This window comes from Fonsecaea monophora, assembly GCF_001642475.1.
Source record: "Fonsecaea monophora strain CBS 269.37 chromosome Unknown Scaff3, whole genome shotgun sequence".
NCBI classification, from domain to species: domain Eukaryota; kingdom Fungi; phylum Ascomycota; class Eurotiomycetes; order Chaetothyriales; family Herpotrichiellaceae; genus Fonsecaea; species Fonsecaea monophora.
In genome coordinates, this window is record NW_019173934.1 from 155,686 (window position 1) to 174,875 (window position 19,190).

Here is a 19,190-nt window from a genome sequence, read left to right on the forward strand (position 1 = left end):
GGACGCCTGCGTAATATGACGCCGTGCTTCGGTAGCCTCTCTCTCCCAGCCACCCTTTACCTCAATAAGCAGGGATTTTGCAGACCAAGTCCTTCCATTTTCCGATCTTACGCCACGAGGGGCAAGAGCATGGGAGTGACGTCCGTGTGTAACACCTAGGAAGATTGTGTCGCCTCGACAGAAAAGTCGAGTATTCGTGTGGCTTGCTACTCCAGCTCAACGCCACCAGGTTGAGCGGTGTGATGTCTACGCGACACCGCTGCTACACAGCCATCATACCACCACCAGTTTTGCATCGAAGTTGACGGAATATACCCGAATGGGAATCGAAAATCCATTGCAAAGGGATCTGGTTGGTGCTGTTCGACAAAACCCGTACGACCAGTCTGCCCGACCATGAGCTTGCTAATACCACAGAAGACACTGAAATTGTCCAGGTGTTCGGCTGCCAAAACGATATTTTGATAGCGTGCAAGTCGCATTGGGAGATAGTGACACAAATTACCCTTGCTTCGAGTCTGGCATTACTTTGTTGTCATGCTCTCGACCGAATGAAGGAGATCAGACACGATTGTTTATCGATTTCACAGCAGTGGAAGTGTCTGCCATTACAGTCTCTACAGAACAATATTGCCTGCCAGTACCAGTGATGAAGTTAGGAATGCATTACTGACAATGTTTCAAGTACTCTTCGAAGACTGCTTGTATCCCAGAATTTGGAAGACTTCGCAGGTGATCTTATCGTCTCAATACCTTCCATTTGGGGGTGGAATATCAGCCATTGACTCGAATACAGTATTGTATTTAAGAGCAGAACTTCTCTTGGACTTGCCAGTACCACCTTCCCAGCAGATCGATCTCGGGGAACCCTAGCCTATAGATCAATGGGCTCGGCTAGCATTAGTTTCGCCGACAGGTGCTTCGATCTGGAAGGCCCACTTGCATCATTGATCGATGGATGGTTCGGACGATCTTCTTCTCTTTGCAACACTGCTGAAGCGTCGCTTTTCAGCTGTTAGACGAAAATGAACCCATGATCTCGTCTCTTCACTCTCTCGACGAGCTCTATTAACACTGGAAGCCCCAAATGCCATACTACCGCGCCGTTGCGGTGGAATTCCGGGGCTCGCCTTTGACCCAGTCCTGCACAATGCAACCCGACAGACGACCTCCCAGTCCATCTTGGGGATTGCTTTTGGGTTCCACAGTCGACGGTAAGGGGCGCTTCATCTCGAAGGAGTGACTATCCCATTGCATGCGATAACGGCATCAATAGAATCGGGCGCTCAAATGAATGGTCGGTTTGGCTTTCTCGGTTCCGCACGCCCAAAGCTCAATGGGATATCTCTTCTTCATGTGAAAGTTCGGCCCCGAGCCAAGCGTGCTTGTTGTTTATTGATCAAGGCGAATCATCCTTGGAGATTTCCTTTTTCTGCTGGAGCATGGAGTTGAGGATTCCCTGCAACCGTTCAATCTCCTTGATCATCTGTGCGGCTACCATGACTGAGTCATCTCTTGCTTGCTGCAGGATTTTACACTCAAACTTGAGTTTGACAACCTGGTTTTGAAGCCTTCTGATGTTGTCGTCGACCTCCGACTGACGTAAGTCGCACACAGGCGGCCGTCCCCGACTATTCTAGCAGGATACACACATGAGGAGGGCTTTTTCCACAAAAGAGTGACAGGGCGATCTTACAGAGTGAGTTCCCCGCCGTTTCAGGCCCCGTTGTTGAAGAGCTGTACAACTGCCCATGTTCGCTGAGTCCGGCTTCGATGAAGAAATCCGCAATCTCTGGGGACTCCTCGATAAATGTATTTCGTACTCGGTACTGCGCATTGACCCTGCATACATGCGGAGCCGGGCAACTCTGGCACTGAACGACAAGACACCAATCATGGTGCTCAAATCCCTACCAGTTTCCCGCGCATCGAGCATTTGGTAGAGGATCGGTTCAGGTCGTCCAATTGAGAAGGTCTTTGTAGCCACTTGCTCGTCTTCATCAGTCTAGATTGGTTGAAGTTCGTTGCTGGCTGCCGTTGGTGCCGTCAGATGTCTGCTTACATAGCGCTTAACTCAGGATCTATTTTGTGCCAACCAATCACAGGTTTCAGTATACGTACCTTTTCTTCACTAGAGTCGAAGCTGCATCCCCATGCTATTGGACGAATCTTGCACAATTCATGCCACCCTTCTCCTTGTCAGTTCGACTGGAGGGGCTTGCTCGGCCTGTTCCGTCTTGCCGGAGCTGGGAGCCACCTTTATAGGTCAATGAGGGTGCGGCTCCGAGCTTTGCCTTTCTCTTTCTAGGTATTTGACCATGGGCTCGTTTAGGATAGGGTGACAAGGGGAACATGGAAAGGAATATGCGTCTCTGCTGAGCAGATTTGCATACTCACCTCAGCTGTTCTCCCCCTGGCATGTGCCACGCGAACCGCACGACAACATCCCATGATAGCCTCGGCTGATTGATTTGACAGTAGATACAGAATCATGTTATAAGTTCCAGCTGGCTCGAGACGTCACAGCAAATGATCTGCAAGATCATGGATGCCCATCCCGAACGATCCAGGCAGCAGATGTCGACTTGTGACCGCGATTTCTGGATACTTCAGCCAGCTATCTCGAGGACATTGAGCTCTCCTGGGGATGGACGGACACGATTCCAGTGACCTTCTTGCTGCTGATTAATGTACACGGGAGATGTACCCTGCGTCATCTTGGCAACAAAAGGACACTGGAAGCCCGCTGATGAGTAAGTCATTGGTGAGGTGACCAAGAGCTATTCCTCACCAAGCTGGAGACAGTGTTGGGGCGCTTTGTAATTGGCTTGCAGGTCTGTGTTAAGCCTGACTTGAATGCCTTGCTTTGGTTCTAGAAAGCTCGCAAAGTCCAGGGAAGCAGTGAACGAGACTCCATGTGGCAGTCCCATCTTGGGAAATTCAACGCATTGCGCTTTCGGGACATCAAAGCGAGTGCTGCGAAGTGACGGATACACGAACAGCGAATCCATTTCGTTTCTGCCAGGCGCCACCGAAGCACTGGACAAGCGCCTGATCTGAGGGAACGCAGGTGGAAAACGACAGAATGCTTTTTTACTGAGCGTCTTGTCGGTGCATGCATTCCTGCTGACAGGAGGGTCGTTAATCCCCTTGTTACCCGAAGGATTGACTCCTTCAGCGCGTGAACCTTCCCCCACGGGATTGTCCACAGTTTTTCAGGTATCTCTGCGAGATTTCGGAACTGGTATAGCGAAGAGACCGTTTTATTTGTCGTCAGAAGATGCCTATTTCTGCAAGGCGTCGCTTGCTGTTGGCTTCGAGCTTGCTAGGGTGCGGATGCGAGGGCACACGCACGTGTCACAGATGCAGTGGATCGAGCTTCTGCCTGACTAAACACTGTGAGTCGTTGGGTGTATGTATAGGGCGGATGGATGTACTTGTGTGTTCGAGTAGTGAAGTATCTCCAGCGGTGGAAGAGCCTGCTCGGGTTGCTGATTGAAAACATACTCTGGGTGACACACGACACAAGGGTTTGATCATGTGAGATTCAGGCTGTTGCGTCTGTCCAATACCCTCAATTCAACAGGACTTCAATAGTTGCGTCTGTTTCCAGTCCGCCGGATGCCAAAAGACCTGTACAAGCTTCGCCTGAACCCAAATTGTACCAACGTGGGCATGAGGCTCTGGGGAAGCTGTTACGGCTGAATGGCGGCGGTCTAAGGATGGGAATTCCGGCGTCACTGACTACCGTGCATGATAACCTTTTTGTAAGTTAGGGTATACCGAGGTAAACAGAGGATGCCCAGTGCATCCTTAGCTACCTATAGTCAGTGAGTGGGTGTCGGGTACAGTCTGGGGCCTCAGGGGCAGCAAGGCTGAGCTTGTCTCTCGGGGTCTAAATGCTCCACAGTACTGTTAGTGCGGATCATTGACTACACCAAGTGAAGTCGCTCAACTTGCGCCTTGCCAAAGTCGTTGATGGCCTTTTTCGTTTGCAAAGCTGCGAAATTTCCCCAAAGCTGCAGTACATTAAGTATCATTCCAAGTCTATCCGGAAAATCATTCATCTCGATACGACTACTTTCTTAGAATCCATTTCCATTTCCGTTTGCATTTCTGCTTCTTATACTCTGCATTCTTTACTTCTTGTCGTCATACACAGACTGCCGCCACATCTTTCTTTTCCAGGGCCTGCTTCTCCGTATCCTCATCATGAAGACCTCGACGATCGTGTCAATATCTGTCGGGACGGTAGTCACAGGCCTGATTGGTGCGTCGATGCCTCACAAAGGGAAAACACTCTCGGCTGGACTTTTGGCAACTGACTTTCTATCAGCATATGCCGCGTACTTCGATTACAGGCGGAGAAACGACCCTGAGTTCCGGAAAGCCCTGAAGAAGGAGTCGCGCAGACAAGCCCGATTAGCCAAAGAGGAGGCCGAGTTCCAAGGCAAACAGAAACAGGAGGAGATCAAACGGACTGTTCAGGAGGCAATTGAAGAGGGCTTCCCGACAGACATTGAAGAGAAGGAGGCTTTCTTCATGCAACAAATCGCACAGGGGGAGGCTATGGCCAGTGACGGTATGTACAACCATCACCATGGCCTGTAAACAGTATGGACTGACTCTTCTTTTCAGGTTCTGATCCTATCGGTGCCGCGCTTTGCTTCTACAAGGGACTCAAGGTCTACCCTGAACCTCAATCACTCATCGGCATCTACGATAATACCGTCCCCAAGGAGATCCTCGAGATCCTCGCAATAATGGTTGCGCAAGACAAGAACCTGAAGGTTGGCTCCTTTGGCGCTGGTAGCGAAGGATCTGACAGTGGCCCGGGCGTCGAATAAACCCACTGCCCGCTGCAACGCGACGAAGAGCGACGAAAAGTGTACCAACAAAAGATTTTTAGTCCCTTTTTGTGGCCTACGCCTGGATGGAGCCACTCTTATTCAGACTTCTTCTGACGAATCTCGCCTCCCTGTACTAAAGAAAGGCTCTATACCCTGCGCCGGTTGAGGGAATGGGTTTACTCCAACAAGCGTTCTAACTTGGACATAATTTCAATCATCGCGCCCCGTGGCCGATCATCTCAATGAAAAGACTTTTACGGCTTAATAAGTGCTGGCTACTCGCAATTGCCCATCGACTTGTGTGCTGTTTCTCAGAGGTCCCAAACGTTTGTTGTTGCACTGCGCAGGCTGATATGATTGAGCGATGAACTGCGCGTGAAACCCCTGGCAGGAGCTTTGATTTCCCTTTTTATGGACAGCCTGTCGACTCCCGGCTAATCACTGCTTGCGTTACTCATATCGAGACTGCATCAGCACGCCTCGAGGAGTGCTTCTGGACCCTTGTTGGCGTGTGAGGAAGCAACTTCGGACCCCTAAGACATCTGCTCGTCCAACGGTCGAAACAGTCTCTGTACCGAAAGGAGTAGCAGCATTCCCTTTCAACCATCATTCTGTCCATGATCGCGTATGGTATACCGGTGCAACCAATGTGTTTTTGCGCATTAGTCTGCTGCACATAGACAGCATGCTCCCAGATGCCCAAGTCAGTTAGGCTAGAGACGGCCCAGGAACCGCCAATATCCGACAGTTACATACTTGACTGCTTTCATCGCCAGCGGATTCCTCCGTGTCTTTCACAAAAGCATTGGACGACCGAGCCTCAACCCAACCTTTGGAGGTATGGATTTAGATGCGTCCTACTCCTACTGCCCTTGGCAGTTCACGTCTTGTCAGAGGGCGTAGATCCACATTGAGTTCGAGTTGTTGTTTTACCAACATGTAAACATTTTCCTAGCCAGTAGGTTAACCAGTCTGTACTTCCTTTACACCAGGAACGAGATCGGCTTTGGCACAAACAATTTGGAGCGAATGCTCGCAAGCTACCACAAGAAATCAATCTCGAAGAAATGGCAGTCATGGGTCCACACCCTTTGGACCCCCTCACGCCTCAAGAGATCTCTCAAGTAAGGATGGCTCTCGAAGTGTTCCAGCAGGGGATCACGAATTGATCGGTTCTAGACCTCGAAGCATGTCCGCGCAGCGTTTCCCGATGGCGAAGCATATTTCCGGGTCATCACCCTTGCAGAGCCTGCAAAGGCCGAGATGGTGACTTATCTCGAGCATGAGCACAGCAAAGGCGGTGGTGTCGAGTCGCAGACGTTGAAAAGGCCGCCTCGTCTCGCCACGGTTCAGGTGTTTCTTGGGCAGCCACGCGACAGCGCGCACTTTTACGAACTCAAGGTCAACGTGGACACCGGAGAGGTCGTGGGCAAGGAGCAACTTCTCGGCCGGCATCCTCACGTCGACGCCAACGATATGCAGAAGACCGAGGCGGCCTGCCTCGGTGACAGCCGGGTGCAGGCCGCGATCAAGGAGATGCAACTCCCCGAAGGGGCCGTGGTCAAGATCGAACCTTGGACGTATGCGACAGACGGGATGAACGATATGAACCAGAAGATCACCATGGTAAGTTTATTTTCCGCCCGGGGAGCGAAACGAAAACGTTATGGCCTTGTTCTGAAACTGTTGAATTGTCGCGGACCTTGTGGGATGGATAGCTGATGATTTGACTTCCTGTGCAGTGCTATTTCTACATGAAATTAATCAGTCATCCGGACGCGAACCACTACGCCTACCCGCTGGACCTTTGTGTGGAAATGTCGGGCGACGCGCGCGTCTTGAAGATATATCACCTCCCCAACGGCACGTCCAACGACATAAGCACGACGGCGAAACCGTACGACCGGCGGAAAATCTTCGACGCGAGCATCGAGTACCATCCAGACTTGGTGCCCGAGCATCGCACGTCCACAAAGCCATACCGGGTCGTGCAGCCGGATGGCCCGTCGTTCACGACCGAAGGGAACCTCGTACGCTGGGAAAAGTGGCACCTGCGCGTCGGGTTCAACTACAGGGAAGGACTTACGCTCCATGACGTGCGGTATGACGGTCGGTCGTTGTTCTACCGCCTCTCGCTCTCGGAGATGTTTGTCCCCTACGGTGATCCGCGGACGCCGTATGCTCGGAAGGCCGCGTTTGATCTGGGCAACGACGGCGCAGGCTGCAACGCCAACAACCTGCAGCTGGGGTGCGACTGTCTGGGCCACATCAAGTACTTTGACGGCTGGCACGCAACCAGCTCGGGCGACCCTATAAAACTGCCCAACGCGGTGTGCTGTCACGAGATCGACGACGGGATCCTGTGGAAGCACACCAACTTCCGCACCAACAACGCCGTGGTCGCCCGCTCGAGGGTCCTGGTGCTGCAAACCATCATCACCGTGAGCAACTACGAGTACATTTTTGCCTTCTACTTTGGGCAGGACGCGTCGTTGCATTATGAAGTGCGCGCGACGGGGATTGTGTCGACCGTCCCGATCAACGTGGGGGATAAAGTGCCGTTTGGCACGACGGTCGCACCAGGCGTCATGGCTCCGTATCATCAGCACCTGTTCTGTCTGAGGGTTGATCCGGCTGTGGCGGGGTGGCAGAATTCCCTCGTCGTCGAGGAATCACACGCGATGCCGCTCGAGAGTCAAGACCCCAGTATCCACAACCCTTTTGGGATTGGATACACGACCAAAGCTGAGACGGTCAAGGAAGAATGCGGCTTGGATCTCGACCACACGGTCAATCGGGTCTTCAAGATCGTCAACGAGGGCGTGACGAACCCCGTCACGGGAGGTCCTGTTGGATATAAACTGGTCCCGTGCTATAGTCAACTCACCCTCGCACACCCATCCTCGTACCATGCGAAGAGATCCGAGTTCGGCGCCCATGCAGTCTGGGTGACGAGGTACCACGACGGAGAGCTGTTCGCAGCGGGCGACCACACCATGCAATCTCTCGGCGGTGAAGGGATTGCCAGCTGGATCGCGAAACGCCAGCTGCAGCAGCAGGAGTCTTCGGCGGCAGCGGACAATGCTCCCCCCTCTGACGTCAAGAATCAAGACATTGTTGTCTGGCATACCTTTGGATCCACGCACAACCCGCGCGTGGAGGATTGGCCGGTGATGCCGTGTGAGAAGATGGTCGTTGGGCTGAAGCCCGTCAACTTCTTCACCAGGAATCCCGCCATGGATGTCGCGCCGTCAACGCAGGAACGCAACCAGAGCGTGCTGGTGACGGCAAACGGGCATTGTTCTTAGCATTCATGTTTAGAGAATAGAGTAACAATCATCTTTGTCTTTCTCCTGAGTGAGCACCTAGTGGGTGCCTAGTACCAGTGGTAGCAGTAGCAGGAGGTAAATGTCTTGGCATTGATCCTCTTGGATGTGGATGTTGTCTCCGCACAATCAAACCCCTCTGCTCGACAGGAGGGCAAAAAAGGACAAAAACCAAAAAACAAAAAAGAATTACTACTACTACTACGGGACTACCAAAAAAGTCGGTCACCCACGTCGAACCTGGGACTTCGCATATCTTGCCAGTGTGTAATCTCACATCGCCAACTCCGGGTGGAAGAGTCTCTGCAGAATCGCTTCCCTCAAGTGTCACTTCCAATGACTTAACGTTCCGTAGCGATCGTGGTCTGCACACACGAGTACGATGAACGACCCGCAATTCCGAGCAAGGCACGACTGAACAAGTGGGTGTGTGAAGCGACGCCCAACAGGTTCAAGGTGATCTCCTAACTTTTTGACCATGACAGCCAAGAGACAAATTTTGGGACAATAATATATACCTTGATGAATTATTGTGGTGGGTATACACGTGATTCTAGGTGGGGATCTTTCGGCATAGTTGCCTTTAAACGGGCCGAGTGTCACCGACGTGCAGCTTGTCTGCTGTTTCATTTCCCCTCACACTTCGCCAGTAATCAGCCTCCCTGGACAAGGATTAGTCGATCATCGTAAGCAATGCAGCAACCCTTCCCAACCAGGCCAAAAGCTTCAGGTGCTTCGGTCCGCCGCCGCTACAGCTACGTCGTGTTATGAACGAATCAGTTGTCGATCGGCGCCGTCAGCATGCAAAACTCTCTGACATTTTTGTCTATACCTAGTAGAGTCCCTTACGAATAGCTTGCAGCAGACCGAGATCGAACCGATCCTAGTCGAACACGGCTATAACGACGCCCAAATTCCAAGGTTGACCTGCCCATCGGCGAACTGATGCACAGATATTAGCTCGGCAATATAAGGTCGATGGGGAGGTGATCAAGATTCTACAAGTAGCTCTTTCGCTAGCATGTTTAAGACAAAGATTGGGCGTCTACAACCGGGCCGATGGAAGCACAGACCAGGCAGCTGCCAGGTCAATGTTTCAAAATATTCGATTAGATGATCCTGGGCCTCATCGCATTCTCCCCATGTTTTACTTGAGAGGGGCTGGCTACATGGGTCGGCAATAAGACGGAGGACGAAGCTCGACGTTACAATAATTCTGGATTTGCTATCATTTGTGGAAACGGTTCCGCAGACGCGCCAGTTTGTCCAGATTGGGAAACAGAGAGCGAACTATAAGCCTGGTGGCCTGGCACTTGGGATACCGAGGGACAAAGGTCGACTCGACCGTGTTGATGCGAACAAAGACTGGCAATACATACCAAGCGCGCCACATCTGCCCCGCGCCGACGGAGAACTCTCCCTCTATGCTGTACTCAGTATCTGTGCCTGTGCCCCTGCTCCTCTGACCCCCTGTGCCCCTCTATCTACGGCATCCCCCATATGGCAAAGGAGCTTGGATGGGAGGGGGTGGCGGCGGAGACATCGCAGAATTATTGCTTGCTCTCGGCCATAATGCCATTACAGTTGGGTCATCTGGTGACGGGGCAATGACTCTCCGTCCAACAAATCGTTCTCGTACGGAAAAAAGTCCTCCAGGCGTTTCTCCTTGTAGCCGGCTTGTAGCCACACACTTTCCGTCCGTACAACCCTTCAACCCTTCTTCCGAACCCATCAGGTCTACAGGGGCTTGGCCGTCTGGGCTAGATTCAGACATGGATGACGCGGGCTTGGTCCTCAGATCCGATGTGATGGAAGTCCCGACCTCTGCAACATGTATAGCTACCAGTGCATCGTATAGCTAGAGTATGTTTCCTCCAGGACTTTGGATTCGGCTAGCTTCGGGGTCAAGGCAAGATCTGGCCAAAAAAGGTCCAGAGGAATCTTCGTCCGGTCATCCTTTGGGCCAGCCAGAACGGCTCACCGGGCAAAAGTCCATGTTGTACTGCTACTTGTCGTGGTTGTTTAGTCAGTTCCCCTCTTTGTCCTCTTTGCCACATTGTCCCTCCCTGCGCCCCCCCATCCTAGTCGCAGTCTCCGCGACCTCGTCCAATCCCCTCACTCAATCTCACAGAACATCGAAACCCTCTTCCACCCTTGAATCACTTGAGGCTTCCCAGCTGTGACAATTCTGATCTCCCTTGATCCACCTACGACTCTCTCGCTGCCTCTCGACCCCGCAGTTGAGATGCGACTCCCAATCACCCCCCTGTCCTTGGAGGGACGGAATTCCAGCGTCCAGCCTACTACAATTGTCCGCTCGACCTCTGGGATCCATTCTCGTGTCTACCCTACTCGTCGCTCGCCGTCTACCTACTGGCTCGGTCAATAGGAAAGCGAAAGAAGATTTGTGCTTGTGGACATCATTGCGTCCATGAGAGTTGGCGCTTCCCCGCGCATGAAGTATTTGAAATAAAGCTCACTCTCTGCCCTCGGTGCTCGTCTGATCTCTCTCTTCTCCTCTTCTTGTCCTATTACAAAAAGTCTGCGACTTTGTCCCTTGCCTGTTGTGATACCCCATCCCAGTTCTTTTTGTACAAATCGACAGTTCAAGCAACCATGTCTCTGACAGCAAAGATCGAGACCCCTAGCATCACGTACGAGCAGCCGCTGGGCTTGTACATCGATGGCAAGTGGGTGAAGGGTGTTGAGGGCAAGACCTTTGAGACCATCAACCCCTCGAACGAGAAGCCCATTATCGCCGTCCACGAGGCCGGTCCCGAGGGTGAGTGACCTAGAGATCTTGGAGGTGGGGAGCCTGCTGACCATGTTATTTCTCATGTAGATGTCGACCTTGCCGTCAAGGCCGCCCGCAAGGCTTTCAATGGCGTTTGGGCCCAGACGCTCCCCAGTGTGCGCGGCCAGATGCTGTGCAAATTGGCCGACCTCTTCGACGAGTACTCGGATACCCTAGCTGCGATTGAAGCTTTGGACAACGGCAAGGCCCTGTCCATGGCCAAGGTCGACGTTCAGCTGTCTTCGGGCTGCTTGAGATACTACGGTGGATGGGCAGACAAGATCCACGGCAAGACCATCGACACAGACCCAGAGACATTCAACTACACCAGACATGAAGCCATCGGTGTCTGCGGTCAGATCATCCCATGGAACTTTCCTCTTCTCATGTGGTCCTGGAAGATTGGCCCTGCGATCGCTACCGGTAACACTGTTGTCCTAAAGACTGCTGAGCAGACCCCTCTCTCTGGCCTGTTCGCCGCCACTCTCTGCGAGAAGGCCGGCATTCCTGCCGGTGTTATCAATATCCTCTCCGGCTTCGGCAAGACTGCTGGTGCCGCCATCGCCTCCCACATGGACATTGACAAGGTCGCCTTCACTGGCTCGACCGTTGTCGGCCGCACCATCCTACAAGCCGCTGCCAAGTCGAACCTGAAGAAGGTCACTCTCGAGCTGGGCGGCAAGTCGCCCAACATTGTCTTCAACGACGCCAACATCGAGGACGCCATCTCGTGGGTCAACTTTGGTATCTTCTTCAACCACGGCCAGTGCTGCTGCGCCGGCTCGCGTGTCTACGTCCAATCGGGTGTCTATGACAAGTTCATCCAGGCATTCAAGGAGCGGACGGCCAAGAACGTCGTCGGCGACCCATTCAAGGCCGACACCTTCCAGGGTCCTCAGGTCAGCAAGCTCCAATTCGACCGGATCATGAACTACATCCAGTCCGGTAAAGAGGCTGGTGCCAAGGTTGAGACTGGTGGTGAGCGCCACGGCGAGGAGGGCTACTTCATCCAACCCACCATCTTCTCCAACGTCAGCGAGGACATGAAGATCATGCAAGAAGAGATCTTTGGTCCTGTCTGCGCCATCAGCAAGTTCGAGACTGAAGAAGAGGTGATCCGACTCGGCAACGAGACCACCTACGGCCTCGCCGCTGCCGTGCACACCACTAACCTCAACACTGCTATCCGCGTTGCCAACGCCCTCAAGGCCGGCACCGTCTGGGTCAACAACTACAACATGCTCAGCTACCAGGTGCCCTTCGGTGGCTTCAAGGAGTCTGGTATTGGCCGTGAGCTCGGCAAGTATGCTCTGTCCAACTACACTCAAGTCAAGTCTGTGAGAGTCCGACTTGGCGGTGCTCTCTTTGGTTAAAGGGTCAACGTATCTCCTAAAGTGAAAAAATGACAAGTCCATGGAGTAATTACGAGAGAACGAAAACGATTCATTCCAACTTTTGTCCCGCGAAAACCAAAAAGGCATGCAAATGAGAATTGTCAGAGCCGGGGGAAAACATCTGGCCTGGTTTCTTTCATTATACATCTACACACAAACACACCAGCACGAGCACGAGCACACACCTCGGGGGCTAGTTTACCTGTGCATGGGGCTGGCGCTGCCGGTTCCGAAGTCTTGTAAAGTTCTGCTGCTTGCTAGCTAGCTAGCTATGTAGGTAAAGTAGTCCTCAATGGATGTACAATGGATAATGAAAGTGTTATGAATATGGATGAGTGATGTCTTTTTTGTCGCGCCGGTCCCTTATGTCTTGTCTATATATCGTCGCATTGTATTAACTCTTGATAAGGTAGAAGCATGCTGTCAGTCTGTACACGGAGAAGTGGATAGCTGGAGAGATATGTTAGATAAATAGGTAGGCATCAAGAGATATCATCCGACCCACAGATACAATCTCCGCCCTTTCCTGTCGAGATTTCTCTCAGGCTTTTCGCTTTTCGCTGTTGCTCTACCTCGCGTATCCACAACCCCGTGACAACCCCGACAAATAATCCGCTGGATCGCTGGATCGCAGCATCTCGACCGAGAAACCATACCCGATCACATGACGAGGCTCGCCACATCGCCCCCCTGGAGGATTGGCTCGCCCGGCATATCGGAAATCCGATGAATATCGTTGGCTATCTACATACCTACCAATATCGCATATATACGTGCATACATAACTGGACCAGGTGAAGGGTGGGATCGTATAAGTAGTAAAATATAGTGCGATACGATACGACACAGCGAGAAGTGGATCGATCGATTGATCATTCGGGTACACCACGCGCGCCACACACACACACACACACACACACACACACACACACACACACACACACACACACACACACTTTCTCTCTCTTCTCTTTCTTTCTGGATTTTCTTCTTTCTTTGATTTACAAAACATGACAAAGTCAGGACGGGACAAGACTGCTCAGCTTCCTTTGGATTCTTGAAGAGAGAGGAGAGGACGGAAAAAAAGTATAAATTGTCGCCCAGGAGGACCTGGTGTTTTCAGAGGGGTTGGATACATCTCTTCAATTCGACCGTCAATCTACCCGGCTGGTCGGTGGTGTCTTGTTCGTGAATTGGAGGACTCTCTACAGCGGAGGAGAGAGAGAGAGGGGCGGATGAGAGGCTGGATATCCTCACGCCAACGTCCACTACCGCATCTACGGCCCAGCGTCTCTGTCTCTGTCTACGTCAGTATCTGTGTCTTGATGCTAGCGATCCTCATCGCTCTCCTGCAACAAACGTCAACTCGATTCCTCCCACTATCAACACCGGTACAGATCCTACGAGTCAACGCCGCGAACAACTTCCAGACCCTGAGGGCAAAAGTAGTCCCCCTCTGGATCGGCGGTGCAGGCCCGTCTCAGACGGCATTGCAAGGCACTGTTTCGCACGCACCGACGTTTTCGAGATCCATCTCCTCAACCCCGACGAACCCGACAACCAGCATGGCTTCGCAAGAGTGTGGCCTTGGTCCCGAACAGTGCACGCCGGGACAAAAAGCCGGGGTTCAAGCGGATCCGTCAACGGCGTCGAACAACAAGAATGCAGATACAGACACAAAAACAGATGCAGATAAAGCCGCAGCTGAACCAGAGCCAGAGTTGCCGAAACTGTCTGCCCAGGATTTCCGCGAGTATAATCGCCTGGCCGTCATGATGAATGCCTATGTATGTTGACGCTTGGACCCCCCCTGTACCAAAAACCCCTTTTAGGACTTTTTTCCCCCAAGATGTTTTGTTCCCAAGCACTTGTTCCTCGGAACGGAGGACTGTCCAGCACATCCTTCTCCCGAAAACAACGTCCGACTAACAAACACGCCCAGCACAACCATTTCCGATACACGTGGAATCTCCTGTACAAGGCGTGCACATCCGGGTCGCGACCCGCGGGCATGTCCATCCGCAGCTTCATCTCGCAGGGCCTGCACCTGTGCCACTCGCTGACGATCCACCACACGATCGAGGAGCAACACGTCTTCCCCGAACTGGCCGAGCGCATGCCCGCGTTCGGCGCCCACGACCACCTCATCACCCAGCACGAACAAATCCACGAAGGGCTCGAAAAGTTGGAGGAGTATCTCGATGCGTGCCGGAGCGGGGAGAAGGAGCTGCGCCTGTCCGAGTTGAAGGAGATCATGGACTCTTTTGGAGGTGTGTTGTGGGCCCACTTGGACGACGAGGTGAGGATGCTGGGCGCGGAGAATATGCGCCGGTTCTGGACCAAGGAGGAGATCATGGCCATGCAGTGGTGAAGTAATGTCCAATGTCGCTTTAGATGGTGTTTCGGGGCATTGCATGTCGAGCGATTGACCGTGGGGCGGCGATGGGCGGTTTGGTAGAACTATTTCCTGACACCATTCCCCCCTCTCACGACAGGATGTGTATCAAAGTTGACGTAATATTCGATCCTGTAGTGGCTCTCTGCAAATGGAATAGAACTTGACCGTCGTCAAAACTCTAATCAGTGAGCTTGGTCAAATCAACTTGATACCGTCCAGCGTCCATGGTTACTTGCACTTGCACTTGCACTCTCACTCTCACATTCACTCTGCTATTAGTTTTTTGGGGTGGAAGAGAGAGAATCGACCACATTCTTTGGGGGTCGTTCAAACCTCGTCCCTCTCCAAAAACCCGGGATCATTCTGCACCCTCCGCTCAAACTTTGTCCACCAGTCCTGGAAGCTTTTGAGCGGCACGACCTCGACTCCGTTAGCCGTATTTCCCGCAAAACTGGCCAGGAAGTTGAACGCGTTGCGGATGATGCGCTGGGCCAGCACCCTCGTGTCGGGGGGTCTCTTGACGAGGGCTGAAGAATTTGAGGACGCTGTCGTAGGCGACATTGGTGATTGTTGCTGTTGCTGCTGGAGCTGGAGCATCTGCGCCTGGATGTTCTCGGCCGGTTCGACCGAGATGCCCAGGTTGACTTGTCCCGCAGAAGGGTTGTTGGCGACGCCAGAGTCGGGCAGGTTCACGCGGAACAGCGCAGAGGGCTTCTCGTTGCCGATGGCGCCGAGAAACTTGAACCCCTGCTCCCCCGGCAGTTGCATGTAGACTCCCGCGGCTGTGCCCGGGGGAAGGAGGTTGTTTGGGTGTAAGAAGACACCGACGTTGTGGAATGCTGGAGAGGCCGGGAACGAGACGGCAAACTGGTTCGGCGAGACGGTCGCCATCTCGGGGATGATGGGCCGCGTGGGGATGAAGACTCCAAACATGTCTGGTGGCGGTGTGATTACTAGGACGGTTTGATATGGTCAGGGAGGAAAGAGGGAAAAGAGTAACCGTGTAACTTAGGATATAAAGTACATAGAAACATGGGGAAAATTATATCAATTCAGGCAGCTTGACCAGACCGGACGCTGCCGTGGGCTGAGGCTGTTAAAGTGTGGGACAAACTCAACTGCCCGCGGCTCACCCTCTTTTGGGACGGTCCTAACGCCGCCTTTGTGCATGATGGATGATGACGTCATGCTCGATGAGGTCGGCGGAACTGACTTTAAAGCGGCCTGGTAGAGTTTTTCCTTTGAGGCTTGTTGATCAATGTCTATTTGCAGTACTACTTTCTGCTGATCCGAATCCCTTCAAGTCGTTCCCATCAATATTTTTTGGAACTTGATTAAAGGAAGGGGCTCCGGTATACGCTGAATGCCTTCTAATATCTCTCTAATCTATCCACAAGACCACTTTCGACGAATGCCCTGTATTGCGATTCTAGCTGATTCAACCATTCCTGAGTCTCGTTCGTGGAATTGTCCTGCACGCCATCGTCTGGAAACTTGGCTAGAAGGTTCGTTACCGAGTGATATTCTCCACTCCAGCACTTTCTCACAATGGCGTCGCTGGCCGAATTGGTCAAGGGCGGAAATTCTCTGAATTGGAATTTTTCGGCCAGAGTGACAAAGTGGTCTCTACCCCAGGACTAGGTCGCTTACGGTTCATGGCCACGTAGCAGGGTGTAGTAAGTAGAGCCGAGGGCAAATGTCTCGGTTCGAGCCCCTGCCAGGCCATAGGTGCCAGGGTCGCCGTCGTCGTCTTTGCTAAGTAGCCGCCCAAATGGCTCAGTCAGCACGGCGATCTCTTCGCCGATTCTGACTGCCCGGTCGATTGGAATCCAACAGCATATGGGCTGGGCGAATATCTCCATTGATCAGTCCTACCTGCTCGAGTCCCGCCGCAACAAGACAAAGTTGTCTCATCCATCGATGAATGACTCGTGACTTGAAATGGCGCAACACCCTGAGAACTCGGTGTCCCTCGCGGTCCTGATAGTTGTTGAGTAACATTGCAAGACTTCCATGAGGTGCAAGCTCCAGGAATGCATCGATCGGGGTCAGGAAAATGCAAACGAATCAGATGTGGGATCCGTGGAAGAGTGCTTAGATATTAGAACATTCTTTGCTTATTGGCATAATCTGCTTGTTCCTCTTCTCCCGTCCGGGCCCTTTTCACAGCAATACAGGCATTCAGTTGATACTCTGTACCATTGCTGCCCCGGCCAAGGAGACTCATAATCGGTGAGGCCACATAGAGAGGGGGAGACTGAACTTCTGAAATGATCTCTTCTCTGCCAGTGAAGGAATCTCAGGTCGAACATCCTCCTTACGTAGAATACCAGGAATGCTCACCGCCCACTTCAAAGCTTGACGTTGCGGCACCAGCCTCAGGGAGTTCCAGGCAAAGGGGCACAGAGCAGGTTCGTATCGAAACTAACCAGCAAGATGCCCCAAGGTCTTACGGCCATGACATAGTATCCTTACAGGCAGGTATAGAGCGACCAATCTAGCAAGTTTTCCTCAGTGTCAATCAGGTCATGCATATGTGCTGGGCCTCCTCACCTACTTCTTCCGTAGTGGGTTACCTTAGGGACGCTGGATGCGGGCCAGGCATCTGGGAGGACGGTCAAGACAAGACGTCAACTCACAAGTGTCGACCCTGCTCAATGAGCATGTGAGGTATTGATCAACCATCGGTTACGCAGAATTTGCGGCTATTAACTCAGTCTCAGGGAGGGACATTTGCGATCGATATTTCCCAGGGTCGACCTTTGTCAGAGGGATCCAGAAGAGTTGATTCTAGGCTGTCAAGTTCTTGCGCCGTCATGTCATCCCAACGGTCGTTCTCATGGTCTGATCGGATAGATGAGTTCTCAAAATCAATGAACTTTGGCCCATTCCCTGTGATCAGAATGTTGTACCGAACCAGATCCCCGTGGAGGATACCAAGACTGTGCAGTTGTCGGACTGCGTTCTGACAGGCCCCCACGTCCGCTGGAGATGCTGGTCGGCCAGGTAAAGCTGTTATCAGGAATCCGATCACTCGATGTGATCCTTCAAAGACATATCCCAAAAGCTCAGCTCCTAGTGTTGAATTGCTTTTTGCTAGTAAGTGGTACGCCGCCAATTCCTGCATGATCCATGGAATCTCGAATTCGAATCTTGCAATCTTCATGTAACATTTCTGCGACCCTATATCCACATAAGTGACTCTAGATTTCGGGTAAGATAGAGCACGAAGTTTGACAATATCAAAGTGTGGGTATCCTATGAGAACTTTCTCCCGAGGTATCGCATGAGCTCTGAAATGATCCTGACGGCAATGGACCTCTCCACCGAGCCTTGATACTGTGAACGTAGTCCATTTGTCGTACCATCCACTAAGTTTTGACAGTGCACGGATAAGCTCATCGTTTGACGTTACTGCGTCCTCTGGTAAGATGCTGATATCCGTTACGTGAACATAAACAACTCTCGTCTCGTCATGGCTTTCGCGTCGAAGGCGATAGAAGCAGTCTTCGGGCCCGAGATCGAGATCCAACAAAGTATCGCAAGTATCCAGCTGGGATGAATCGCCCGCCGCCATTGATCTTTCAGTCTCCAACATCAACAAAGTCTTGCCACGCTTGCTAAAGGTGTCTCAGGTCAACGGAGGTGCCTTGAGTGATAAATGCACAATTTAAGCTGTAGACTTGATCTTGTCTCCGTGTACGTCTCGGAGTTCGAGTTACCACAGCGAAGCAGTAGAAGGGAGGGAGACCAGGAACAGCTGGTCGAGATGGGTGACCGAGGGCTTGATACTTCACGGGAGACAGAGACCGTGGTGCGCATGAGTGAGCGCGATTTTCAGAAGGAGAAATACCATCAGGGGCTACCTTCAGAGACACGTCCAGGAGGAAGGGTGGTGTAGATGGGAATCCAAAGCGCAGTTGCGAAGTGACGAGTTCATGGCAAGGGATGGGTATGTCGCCAAGGGCAGTCACGTGGTCGTGAGTAACGCGTCGAGGCGCGTTTTAGCTGCCACCCACTGTTCGAGACGATCCAGGGCTGCCACGGCTGCCCAGTTGTCCACCATGGATTCCCCGCAAGTCTTCAGTCCAGCACAAGTTGCCACATCGTCCGAGGCACACTCTCTTGATTGACCTACATAATGGAAACTCCCTCTGGCACCAGAAAATTGCGAGGGTCGAATTGACCAACGTCAGAATTGTATCGGTAAGTAAATGGTGAGTCGCAAGGCGATGGTGGTTTTAAAAGCGGCACGGGTCGGGGTGACTAAGGGAGCTCCGAGCAAAGGCATCAATAAAACCTGGGGCACCACAGCATTATTGGATGAACTGCCCGCACAACGAGTCGGTTTCCTAGTTTGTCACTTTATCATAGTTGCTAAGACCGTCTCTGCCTCTGTGTGTGAGACTCATACGTTCCTTCTCTCCT

At 52.3% G+C, this 19,190-nt stretch overlaps 7 protein-coding genes across 7 annotated transcripts; 4 read left to right on the forward strand and 3 right to left on the reverse strand.

Annotated features, from left to right (window-relative positions):
• Nucleotides 1-4,212: 4,212 nt before the first annotated feature.
• On the forward strand, nucleotides 4,213-4,847 carry AYO21_00765 (hypothetical protein; the record flags this gene model as incomplete). The annotated part of the gene is made up of 3 exons (XM_022650753.1): nucleotides 4,213-4,270; nucleotides 4,337-4,582; nucleotides 4,639-4,847. 3 exons carry the CDS (start codon nucleotides 4,213-4,215, stop codon nucleotides 4,845-4,847), a joined length of 513 nt encoding a protein of 170 aa, XP_022516756.1.
• Nucleotides 4,848-5,926: 1,079 nt separating this feature from the next.
• Nucleotides 5,927-8,158, forward strand: AYO21_00766 (hypothetical protein; the record flags this gene model as incomplete). Its single annotated transcript, XM_022650754.1, has 3 exons — nucleotides 5,927-5,974; nucleotides 6,030-6,476; nucleotides 6,593-8,158. The coding sequence occupies 3 exons, from the start codon at nucleotides 5,927-5,929 to the stop codon at nucleotides 8,156-8,158; spliced, it is 2,061 nt and encodes a 686-aa protein (XP_022516757.1).
• Nucleotides 8,159-10,792: 2,634 nt separating this feature from the next.
• On the forward strand, nucleotides 10,793-12,343 carry AYO21_00767 (aldehyde dehydrogenase; the record flags this gene model as incomplete). The annotated part of the gene is made up of 2 exons (XM_022650755.1): nucleotides 10,793-10,958; nucleotides 11,019-12,343. 2 exons carry the CDS (start codon nucleotides 10,793-10,795, stop codon nucleotides 12,341-12,343), a joined length of 1,491 nt encoding a protein of 496 aa, XP_022516758.1.
• A 1,346-nt stretch (nucleotides 12,344-13,689) lies between these two features.
• Nucleotides 13,690-14,735, forward strand: AYO21_00768 (hypothetical protein; the record flags this gene model as incomplete). Its single annotated transcript, XM_022650756.1, has 2 exons — nucleotides 13,690-14,151; nucleotides 14,307-14,735. 2 exons carry the CDS (start codon nucleotides 13,690-13,692, stop codon nucleotides 14,733-14,735), a joined length of 891 nt encoding a protein of 296 aa, XP_022516759.1.
• Nucleotides 14,736-15,089: 354 nt separating this feature from the next.
• AYO21_00769 (hypothetical protein) lies at nucleotides 15,090-15,695 on the reverse strand (the record flags this gene model as incomplete). Its single annotated transcript, XM_022650757.1, has 1 exon — nucleotides 15,090-15,695. One exon carries the CDS (start codon nucleotides 15,693-15,695, stop codon nucleotides 15,090-15,092), a length of 606 nt encoding a protein of 201 aa, XP_022516760.1.
• A 437-nt stretch (nucleotides 15,696-16,132) lies between these two features.
• On the reverse strand, nucleotides 16,133-16,624 carry AYO21_00770 (hypothetical protein; the record flags this gene model as incomplete). Its single annotated transcript, XM_022650758.1, has 2 exons — nucleotides 16,133-16,349; nucleotides 16,413-16,624. 2 exons carry the CDS (start codon nucleotides 16,622-16,624, stop codon nucleotides 16,133-16,135), a joined length of 429 nt encoding a protein of 142 aa, XP_022516761.1.
• An 857-nt stretch (nucleotides 16,625-17,481) lies between these two features.
• Nucleotides 17,482-18,339, reverse strand: AYO21_00771 (hypothetical protein; the record flags this gene model as incomplete). The annotated part of the gene is made up of 1 exon (XM_022650759.1): nucleotides 17,482-18,339. One exon carries the CDS (start codon nucleotides 18,337-18,339, stop codon nucleotides 17,482-17,484), a length of 858 nt encoding a protein of 285 aa, XP_022516762.1.
• Between the last annotated feature and the right edge of the window lie 851 nt (nucleotides 18,340-19,190).